We start from the raw sequence: 12,116 nt of genomic DNA on the forward strand, positions 1-12,116 counted from the left end.
AAAATACATAAACTGATGATACACAGTAACTCTATCATCCAGTGGAAAGTCAATTTTTTAAATATTAACTGCATTTGTCAGAACTTCCCTATCACCAACACAAAAAAGTTGTCAGAACGTGTCAAGCTAAAGGCAAAAACATCATATTAATTTCTAGTAGCGATGATAAATTCCACTCACATACCATCATTATCACTTAATCCTCTGTACTTTGAATAAATTGATAATTATTAAATAACAGATTTTTATAATTCTACACGTAACAAAATAAGCTTTCATATGACAATTTTCATCCATTATAAACAAAACTCTCATTAACCATTTCTTGACCATATTTTTTATCTTGTTAATATATTTCTATATGGCTTTCAACTTAAAAGATTATAAAGCTTCTTGCAATATGTCTCATTACCTAGAACTTATTTTTTCACTAAAGTTTTTAACTTAACCACATACAAGTTATTTTTTGTAAGGGTCTGTTTGTATATGTCCAAATATGTAAGTATAAGAATAGGTATATATATGACTTGGTATGCAGAAATGACAACATATGTAATATATTTATATATTAATTATTTTTGAGACAAAGTCTTGCTCTGTTGCCAGGCAGGAGTGTAGTGGTGCAATCTTGGCTCATTACAACCTCTACCTCCCAAGTTCAAGTAAATCTCCTACCTCAGCCTCCAGAGTAGCTGAGACTACAGGCACTTACAACCATGCCCTGCTAATTTTTGTATTTTTAGGACAGACGGGGTTTCACCATGTTATCTAGTGTGGTCTTGATATCCTGACCTCATGATCCGCTCGCCTTGGTCACCCAAAGTGCCAGCATTACAGGTGTGAACCACCACACCTACCTTATTATTAATTTTTATTTATATTGTATACAATCTCCCCAAAGGATTTGAGGCAGTCAGCTTATTACACAAAGCTTCACCTGAACTAAAAATAAAAACAAGTGGTATGCAAAGAAGAATCATCCACTAACAGAGATATATAAACTCTAATTTGGGGCTGGGGCAGGGATCTAACTTCCACATGTTTCAAGCATTATAAAACCCAAAGAGAATACTATGGACCCTAAAAACTGCATATATGAAAGAACTCCTAAATAAAAAGCATGTTTTGAAAAAGCACATCTTACTTGAACATAAATAATGACATCCCACAGTCCCTTGAGCAATTTTATTTCTTTGCGACACTGCTTCATTTGTTTGTATTCTGGAAGAGCCACTTCAAAAAGACGAGTAGATTCTTGCATCTGCAACATTTCTTCTTCTAATGCCTCAAGCTCTTGATTTGCCTAAGGAGAGAACATACACACCTGCATACAAACTGCCAGAGAAAGTGAAGACATGCAGTTCTGCAGCTCTGGTTATCTTGACATTTCAATCTTTGATTTTTAAAGGGAAAATACAAAGAATCCTGCAGTATAATTATTGGTAAAATGTCAAAAGCTTTAGAAGAGCTAGCTTAGCTACTCAAAAAGTATGAATAGACTACTACAAAACACAGTAACTTTAACAATATTCTCCCTATGCACTTATTTTAGCTAAATTTCTTCCGCATCAGATTTCTCTGAATACAATTTTTCCTCTTGGTTTTTGTACCAAGAGCAGGGGAATTTGCTGAACAACAAAAGGTGGAGCTCTAGAAACTTCCACTTAAGAATGAGTTGTCTTTTTAGTAATGACTTGGTTTATTAAAAAAATACTTTTGGATTTAAAAAATACCCTATAGATTATCAACAATACCAAATGCACTCAAGGTCATTTGCGAAATAAAGCACAAAGCTAAAAATACAGCTCAGTGTGAAAACATCACCATATCACTATCTTCACCAAGGTTCACTTATATACCCCATCTACATAGAAGAGTTTACATTTTACACAAAATATAAATGCTGACATGTTCTTTCATGATAAACTTTTTTTTTTTTTTGAGACTGAGTCTTGCTCTGTCACCCAGGCTGAAGTGCAGTGGCACGATCTCAGTTCACTGCAGCCTCTGCCTCCTGGGTTCAAGCGATTCTCCTGCCTCAGCTTCCTGAGCAGCTGGGATTACAGGTGTGTGCCACCACATCTGGCTAATTTTTGTTTCTTTAGTAGAGACAGGCTTACCACGTATGTCAGGCTGGTCGTGAACTCCTCATCTTGTGATCCACCTGCCTCATTCTCCCAAAGTGCTGGGATTATAGGCATGAGTCACTGAGTCTGTTTTTTTCTTTAATTAACAAAAAGGTACTATGTTTACATGGCAAAAGTTCAAGGTGTACATAAGTGTTTGCAAGGCAGGAAAGCAATCCCGCAGGTCTACTCTCATTCTTTCGGATGCTGTTTCTGTAATTCCCAATTCCGTGCTCAAGCTGCTCTTTCTTGATCAAGTTTAGACAATATACTAGGTTACAACTCGATTTGCAAAAGAAGGATTTGACTTGTTTTTCTACTCTCTATTTTCTCCCATCCTCCTCCCAAGATCCAACAATTATACTGCTTTAGTTTCTCTGAGGTTTAAATACCTATACTTAATGCTTTTGTGTTCCATCAACCTTCAACTCTTTTTTTTTTCTTTCCTTTCTTTTTTTTTTTTTTGAGACAGAGTCTTACCCTGTCGCCAGGATCCAGGTTGGAGTGCAGTGGTGTGATCTAGGCTCACTGCGACCTCCACCTCCTAACTTCAAACAATTCTCCTGCCTCAGCCTCCAGAGTAGCTGGGACTACAGGTGTGCACCACCATGCCCAGCTAATTTTGTATTTTAGTAGAGACAGGGTTTCACCATGTTGGCCAGGATGGTCTTGATCTCTTGACCTCATGATCCACCCACCTCGGGCTCCCAAAGTGCTGGGATTACAGGTGCGAGCCACTGCGCCCAGCCATGAATTCTTTTTCAATAGACAAATAAAAATTCTATATATTTATCATGTACAACATGATGCTTTGAAATATCCATTCCCCTTGGAAACTGGCACAAGACAAGGAGGCCCTCTCTCACTGCTCCTATCCAACATAGTATTGGAAGTTCTGGCTAGGTCCATCAGCCAAGAGAAAGAAATAAAGAGTATTTGAATGGGAAGAGAGGACAACATCAAATCGTCCCTGTTTGCAGATGACATGATGGTATATTTAGAAAACCCCAGCGTCTCAGCCCAAAATCTCCTTAAGCTGATAAGCAACTTCAGCAAGTCTCAGGATACAAAATCAATGTACAGAAATCACAAGCATTCCTACACACTGATAACAGACAGAGAGCCAAGGCATGAGTGAACTCTCATTCACAATTGCTACAAGAAGAAGAAAATACCTAGGAATACAACTAACAAGGGATGCGAAGGACCTCTTCAAGGAGAACTACAAACCATGGCTCAAGGAAATGAAAGAGGACACAAACAGATGGAAAAACATTTCACGCTCATGGTTGGGAAGAATCAATATCGTGAAAATGGCCATACTGCCCAAAGTAATTTATAGATTCAATGCTATCCCTATCAAGCTACCATTGACTTTCTTCACAGAATTGGAAAAAACCACCTTAAACTTCAAATGGAACCAAAAAAGAGCCCGCATAGCCAAGACAATCCTAAGCAAAAAAATACAGCTGGAGGCATCATGCTACCTGACTTCAAACTACATTATAAGGTTATTGTAATCAAAACAGCTTGGTACTGGCACCAAAACAGAGATATAGACCACTGGAACAGAAAAGAAACCTTCCAAAGAATGTCACACAACTACAACCATCTGATCTTTGACAAACCTGACAAAAACAAGCAATGGGGAAATGATTTCCTGTTTAATAAATGGTGTTGGGAAAACTGGCTAGTCATGTGCAGAAAGCTGAAATGAGATCCCTTCCTTACACCTTATACAAAAACTAACTCTAGATGAATTAAAGCTTTGAACATGATGCCTAACACCATAAAAACTCTAGAAGAAAACCTAGGTAATATCATTCAAGAGATAGGCATAGGCAAAGACTTCATGACTAAAACACCAAAAGAAACGGCAACAAAAGCCAAAATAGACAAATGCGATCTAATTAAACTTAAGAACTTCTGCACAGCAAAAGAAACTATCAATGGAGTGAACCATTGATAATGGAAAAAATGTCTGCAATCTACCCATCTGACAAAGGGCTAATATCCAGAATCTACAGAGAACTTAAACAAATTTACAAGAAAAAAACAAACAATCCCATCAAAAAGTGGGCTAAGGATATGAACAGACACTTTTCAAAAGAAGACATTTATGCAGCCAACAAACACGAAAAAAAGCTCATCATCACTGCTCATTAGAGAAATGCAAATCCACCTAATGCCAGTTAGAATGGCGATCATTAAAAAAAATCAGGAGACAACAGATGCTGGAGAGGATGTGGAGAAATAGGAACATTTTTACAATGTTGGTGGTAGTGTAAATTAATTTAACCATTGTGGAAGACAGTGTGGCAATTCCTCAAGGATCTAGAAATAGAAATTCCATTTGACCCAGCAACCCCATTACTGGATATATACCCAAAGGATTGTAAATTATTCTGTTATAAAGACACTTGCACACCTATGTTTATTGTGGCACTGTTCACAATAGCAAAGACTTGAAACCAACCCAAATGCTCATCAATGATAGACCATAAAAAAGTATGAGTTCATGTCTTTGCAGGGACATGGATGAAACTGGAAACCATCATTCTCAGCAAACTGACACAAGAATGGAAAACCAACCACCACATGTTCTGACTCATAAGTCAGTATTGAACAATGAGAACACACAGACACATGGAGGGGAACATCACACACTGGGCCTTGGGGGGTGGGGCTAGGGGAGCAATAGCAGGGGGTGGGGGATTGGGGAGGGATAGCATTAGGAGAAATAGCTAATATAGATGACAGGGCGATGGATGCAAGAAACCACCAGCATGGCACATGTATACCTATGTAACAAACCTGCATGATCTGCACATGTACCCCAGAACTTAAAGTATAATAAATGAATTTTTTAAAAAATAAAGAAAAGAAAAATCTATACATTGTGAGGTTGGGTGCACGCCTATAATCCCAACACTTTAAGAAGTCACAGTGGGTGGATCACTTGAGCCCAGGAATTCGAGACCAACCTGGGCAATGTGGCAAAACCCCATCACTATTAAAAGTACAAAAAAAAAAAAAATAGCTGGGCATGGTAGCACGTGCCTATAGTCCCAGCTACTCGGGAGGCTGAGGTAGGAAAATGGCCTGAGCCCAGGGAAGGCTGAGGCTGCAGTGAGCTGAAATCACGCCAATGCACTACAGCCTTGTCAAAAATAAAAAACAAAACAAAAAAATCTATGCATTGGGAAATGGCTCTATAACGCTAATTAATATGTGTATTACCTCACATACCTCATCATCTCACATTTTTTATGAGAACATTTAAAATCTCAGCAATTTTCAAAATACAATATATTGCTATTAACCAGTCACCATGTTGTACAAGAAGCCTTGTGAACTTTTTCCTAAAATTTTCTATCCTTGCCTAATACCTCCCAACCCCAACTCTGTCTCTTCATTCCTACTATGTAAAGAATATTAGCCCCCTGCTTTCATGTTTACAAGTTATATTTTCACAAACAAGAACTGCAAGTCTTTTAGTTTTAAAATGTTGTATTATGAAACATTCTATACATATAACAGGATCTATGCATTTGTTCCCCATCTAGCCTAAGAAATATGTAACTTTTAATCTAGTAACTTTTAATGTCTTTTTCAATTTTATCTCTATTTTTCCTACTACAAATTTAACCACAAAACCTAAACTTTCGATAGTCTAATGTTTATATTTTCATATTAATGTACTGCTAAGTGCTAAATGTTAAAGTTTGTTTTTGAAATGTATGTACCTGTATACATTTCGACTGATATTTATGTTCACTATATATTCACAATGATGTGTGTGAAGTGTGTTCATTCGTCTACTTCACAGTACATTATATGAATATACCACAATTTGTTTCTTTATGTCTCATAGTCATTTTGGTTTTTCCTACGTTTCACCATTATTATTAATGCTACCAGAAATTTCCATATTCCCTATTGTATAGTATTTTATGTAGAGTTTTAATTATTCTTTTATTAGGTTTAAAATATCTTCTAGATGTTTCTATCATGAATGAATGTTGAATGATATCTAAAGTTTTTGAATTTCTTAAGATAATATGATTTTTTCTTCCTAATCTGTTAATGCAGTAAATTATATTGATTTGCTAAAGGTAAGGGAAGCTTAGTTTCCTGAAATGAATCCAACTTGTTAATAAATTGGTATAATTTGACTGTTTTGTTTAGTATGTCCATATCTATATGTACATGAGAAAAATTGATCTGTATTTTTTCTTTCTCATATTATCCTTGTATAAAAATCAGACACACTTCATGAAATAATTTTAGAGTGTTTATTCGTCCTCAGGTTTCTAGAATCATGTGAATGAGATCTGTTTAGATTCACCAGTAAAGCCATCAGGGCTTCTTCATCTCTCTGTGGAAAACTTTTTTGTTTTTAACGACTGGTTACTATTTTTTTTTTAATTTTCCTACTGGCTAAGTTTGAATAGTTACATGAGTACTCAGATTTATTGAGACAGTTTTGGTAAATTGTATTTTTCCAAAAATTTGTCCATTTTAAGTTTCATATTAATAGTGCTCTATATTTTTGAATGTCTGTTTCTGTACAATCATTCCCTATTTTATTCTAGTAATGTTAATTTAGTTTTTTTTATGTTTTTCCCTTGATTTCACTGGATGTTTGTCCATAGAGCTAGTCTTTTCTAAGAACCAAATTTGGCATTGTTCTCTTGGAGTGTAACTGGAGTTATAACTAGTTATTCATCACTATAAATAACTAGAGTTATTTTAGCGATGGTTTACTGGTGGTAAATACATTACATTTTTGTTTACCTGAAATATCTTCATAGAATTAAAAGACATCATCCACTACCTTCTGGCTGCCATTGTTGCTGATGAGAAGTATGCTCTTAGCCTAATCATCATTTTGAACAGGTGACCAGTCTTTTCTACATGGTTGCTTTGAAAATCGTTTTGCTTTAGGTATTTCTGCAGTTTGTTGTGATATATCTAGATGCAGTCTTTATATTTATCCTGGCTGGGAATCGGTGAATTTGCTGAATCTATTGATTCATGCTTTGACCAGTGTATTAGTCACAGTTCTTCAGAAAGATAGAACCAATAGGATAAAATAAACAAACATACAAGGGAAATTTTATTAGGGGTATTGGCTCACAATAAGCCATTTGCAAGCTGGAAACCTAGATGCCAGTAGTGTGGCTCATCCAACTTCAAGGGTAGCAGAAACAGGAAAGCTGATAGTGTAATCCTCAGTCAGGGGCCAAAGGCCTGAGAACCAGATGCTGAGCGTGGGGAGCTGTAGGTTCAAGTCCTGGAGTCCTAAGTCCAGGGACACTGGAATTCTGATGTGAAAGACCAGAATAAGGTATTACACTTCCAGGGGAGAGAGCGAATTTGCCTCTCCTCTGCCTTTTTCTTCTATCTGGGCCCCCAGCTAAGTGGATAGTGTCCACCTGCAATGCAGGTGGATCTTCCCCACTCTGTCCATCAACTCACAAACCAGTCTCTACTATATCATTACAGACACACCCAAAAATAATGTTTTACCAGCTCTGTAGGTATTTTTTATCCAGTCAAGTTGACACCTAAATTTAACCATCACAACCACTCCTTTGAAAGTCTCAGCTATTATTTTGTAGACTGCATTCTGTTCATCCTCTTTCACATGAAGTACAAGTAGAAGAGCTGGATGGCATTCTAACTTCTGTGTGTCTCTTAAGCTCTTTTATATTTTCCATGTCCTTACACCTATGCCTGCATTCTAAGTGCTTTCTTCCAATGTAATTTGCATTTCACTAATTCTCTGTCCAATTTTTTTTTTGAGACGAAGTTTTGCTGCTGTTACCCAGGCTGGAGTGCAATGGCGTGATCTTGGCTCGCCGCAACCTCTACCTCCTGGATTCAGGCAATTCTCCTGCCTCAGCCTCCCAAGTAGCTGGGATTACAGGCATGCGCCACCATGCCCAGCTAATTTTTTGTATTTTTAGTAGAGACGGGGTTTAACCATGTTGACCAGGATGGTCTTGATCTCTTGACCTTGTGATCCACCTGCCTCGGCTTCCCAAAGTGCTGGGATTACAGGCTTGAGCCACCACACCTGGCCTCTCTGTCCAATTTTAATGAGCTCTTTAACACATCTGCTGAGTTCCTTTTTATTTTTCACAACTGTATTTTTCATTTCCATAAGTATCTGGCCCTTTTTCAAATTCAACTGATCATTGTTGATAGTCTCAAAGATGAGAACTTGCTCATTTTTATCAATATTATCTTTTATTTTCTAATATCCGAAGCTTTGTATGGATCTCTATCTGTGGTTTCTTTGAACTGACTCTTGTGTTTATTGTTTTACTGTGGACTCATATGTGACTGAACTTATGAACAATCTGTTGGACACCCTGAAGAGACTGAATGAGAGTGCTTTTTTCCAGAGATGATTTAGGTTTGCTTCCACTAGTTGCTAGAAAGAGGTACTTGTAACCATTTCAATTTCCTGGCTTAGACATTCCTTAATTATAGGGGTAGTATAAAACTGGATTATAGACCCTTGTGAGAACAGGAATATGTTTACAAACTCCCAGACTATCCTTTTCTTGTTTTGTCACCCTACTCTGAGCATTAGTGAAAACGCACAGCAATCTCATAGGCTTCCTTTGCAGGCTGCAGACCTTCCCTAGTCCATTCTCCAACGAGCATATCACCCATAAGAACATCTTCTAGTTCCCCATGAGAAACTTAATCTCATAGTTATAGACTTCTGATATTTTCATTGTCACTACAGCAGCACAGGCCTCTGCATTTGTCTCTACTTTTTCTTGCCCTTTAGAGATTTGTTTTATGTTCTTGTAAGCTCAACGATAGATTAAAAATTACACATTTGTAAATATGTATTCAGCATCTGTTTTACAAAAGAGAACTTTTAAAAACATCTGGTCTACCATAATCTAAAAATCAACTTCCCTTTGATTTATTTTTAATCCCTTTTTTCCTGTTATTTATACTAATTCCATTATTCCTAGAAACATATACCCAGTTATGGTTGCGCACAGTGGCTCGTGCTTGTAATCCCAGCACGTTGGGAGGCTGAGGCAGGCAGATCACTGGAGGTCAGGAGTTCAAGACCAGCCTGGCCAACATGATGAAACCCTGTCTCTACTAAAAATTAGATGGGTGTGGTGGAGTGTGCCTGTGGTCCTAAGCTACTCAAGAGGCTGAGGCAGGAGAATCACTTGAACATGGAAGGCAGAGGTTGTAGTGAGCTCAGATCATGCCATTGCACAGAGCCTGGGTGACAGAGTGAGACTGCCAAAGAAAGGAAAGGAACAGAAAAGGAAAGAAAAACAAAAGGAAAAGAAAGGAAAGGAAAGGAAGAAATACACAATATGATAATTCAACTGGTTATTATGTGGTTACTATATCTCTGGCTATGAAGAAATGGAAAGACTTTACCAGGAAACCTCATTTTAATGGGAGAGATTCACTGCACTGTTACCCTTATTCACAGAGGGTCAGTGGTTTCTGTCTTGTGGACTGAGATACCTTCAGGACCAGGTCCACCATACTAGCCCAGAACAAGAATACATGTGCCTTTAGCTGACTGTAACTAGATTAACATTAGATATGTCTGAACAATCACACCAAGAACATGACTTCAATAAAAAGTTCACCCAGCCCTACTACATTCAAAATATCCCTGTAGTTAAAAGCATAAGCATCTCTGACTTTTAAATATGCAACTGTATGCTGTTACAGTATAGCATGAACACGATAAAATTCAATAAATAACTGTAGTAAATGTTTACATAGAGCATGTTGGTTAGTCAAGTAAAAACGTTTCCCCATCCACAATCTGTTCAGACCACCTGCAATTTAGACATAATCTTAAAAAAAAAAAGGATATTAGCATACTCTAACCTACTCCCTTTTCAATGAATATATTAACCAGTTTTCTTCTGCCAAGTGAAAGAGGCAACATGATGCTATAGAATAGTGTTTTCTGAATAAGTTTAAAGCAATTAAATCTAAATTCAAGCCAAAATTTAGAAGGAGAGGTAAAGGCTCTGTCAGCTGCACCCGGCTAAGGAGCAGAGACTACCTCCAGCATTAAGTGAAATCAGGGCGACAGGCTAGATGAGCAACTCGTAAAGATCCCCAGCTCCTGAATCTAAACTTCACACAATCATTTGCTTATTATGGGTGCTAAGTTCCTAAAGAAACAAAGACATGATTTTTCTAATAAAAGTTTAAAACATATTTTCATGCATTCTATGAATTACCATTTGGATTCTTCACCCACTATATTTATTCTTACAGTCAACTATAATAAAGTACAGTTGTTCACTATAAACCAGGATTGAATGATTCAACAATTTTCATGTCCAGGGTTAAAAATAAGTTATGGGCTTTCCTGACTATGGTTGAAAGTTATGAGCAAAAGCATCACAAGAGAAGGCGTATAGTGGTTAAAATTTCTGATTAAAAAAAAAAAGTTCAGATAGCCAGAATGGTAATCCTAGTTCTGTCACCTACACAAATCTGCAAGGAATTACTTAATTATACAAGCTTTTTTAAAAAAATTGAAATAGAAAAATTAATACCATATTATAGAAACACTGTGAGAATTAAAAAGCAATAATGTAAGTCATAGGCTTCATGAAATTCTTGATATATAGTAAGTGCTCAAAAATAGGAGTAGTTGTTATTCTCTCTAGTATGATTACTATGATGATTGTGATGGTTAACACTGAGTGTCGATTCTTGGGAAGCATTGAAAGGAAGCTTCTCCGGAGTGCAGCTATGACCAAATGGGACAGAACCAGAGCGATATCTACATCTCCAAGCGAGGTACTGGTTTTGTTTTAAAGGCACTGGTTGAACAGCAGGATTAACTCTCCAAAAAAGGGAGTGACAGCAGCCCAAAGGCATCCAGCCAAAGCAAGGCAGGGCACTGCCCCACCTGGAAAGTGTATCAGGCATGGAGGATTGGGGGGGCATTGATCCTCCTCGGTTCTCTGAATCTGAAACAACAATTCACTCCGAGACTTCAGCAGCACACAGACTAGAAAAACACTGCCTTGCTGAGAACCACCCAGAGTTGCAGATCACAGGCGACCACCCAGGCCAGCAGCCCTGGCCAGACCAGTGCCTTGTTAGCACAGACCAGAGCAGAGATTTGGACTAATACTGAGAAAGCCTGCAAAAAGGAACTGCCTGTCCCACAGAAGGGAGAGTTGAAACTGGGGAGGGGGATACAACCAGACAGGTCCCTCCCCGACGAGATCCAGCAACCAGAGTCCCTCTCCCAGGAGCGTTCCGCAGTTAACACATCCTCCACCTGGGAAGAGCAGACTTGGCAGAGAGAAAGAGCCCACCATTGGGAAGGCGGGGCTCACCCTACCAGTAAGGAAACCAGGCAAAGAATAATCAGCAGCCTGGCTGAGACTGAGACAGCCCAGCAGTGCCTCCGCAGGCAGACAATGGACACACTGTCTCAGGTGGAACACTGACATATGCATTTTTAAAAAAAGCCTCATACAGAAGAAATAACCCCAACTTACAGAAAGGACATCCACCCAGAGAAGACAGGAAGAAACCAGCACAAAAAGGATAAAATCATCAAAGTCCAGAACACCTCTCCTCCCCAGAGAGATCATAACAACTCACCAGCATGGCAACAAAACAGGTCAAAAAACAATTTTGACTAGCTGACAGAAGCAGGCTTCAGAAGATGGGTAATAACAAACTTCTCTGAGCTAAAAGAACATGTTTTAATCCAATGCAAAGAAACTAAAAACTTTGAAAAAAGATGAGATGAAATGCTACCTAGAATAACCAGCCTAGAGAAGAACATAAACCACTTGAGGGAGCTGAAAAACACAGAACAAGAACTTCATGAAGCATACACAAGTTTCAACAGCTGAATCAATCAAGCAGAAGAAAGGATATCAAAGATCAAAGATCAAATCAATGAAATAAAAAGAGAAGGCAAAAAAAAAAGAGAGAAAAAAG

The 12,116-nt window shown here is 37.9% G+C and overlaps 1 protein-coding gene across 1 annotated transcript in view; it reads right to left on the minus strand.

The window, feature by feature from the left end:
* DNAH11 (dynein axonemal heavy chain 11) overlaps window positions 1-12,116 on the minus strand; it is a 426,042-nt gene that overhangs the window by 304,733 nt on the left and 109,193 nt on the right. The window contains exon 21 of the mRNA XM_035253682.3: window positions 1,145-1,303. Within this exon, the coding sequence (XP_035109573.3) occupies window positions 1,145-1,303 (159 nt within the window). The remainder of the gene's footprint in view (window positions 1-1,144; window positions 1,304-12,116) is intronic.

This window comes from Callithrix jacchus, chromosome 11, assembly GCF_049354715.1.
Source record: "Callithrix jacchus isolate 240 chromosome 11, calJac240_pri, whole genome shotgun sequence".
NCBI classification, from domain to species: domain Eukaryota; kingdom Metazoa; phylum Chordata; class Mammalia; order Primates; family Cebidae; genus Callithrix; species Callithrix jacchus.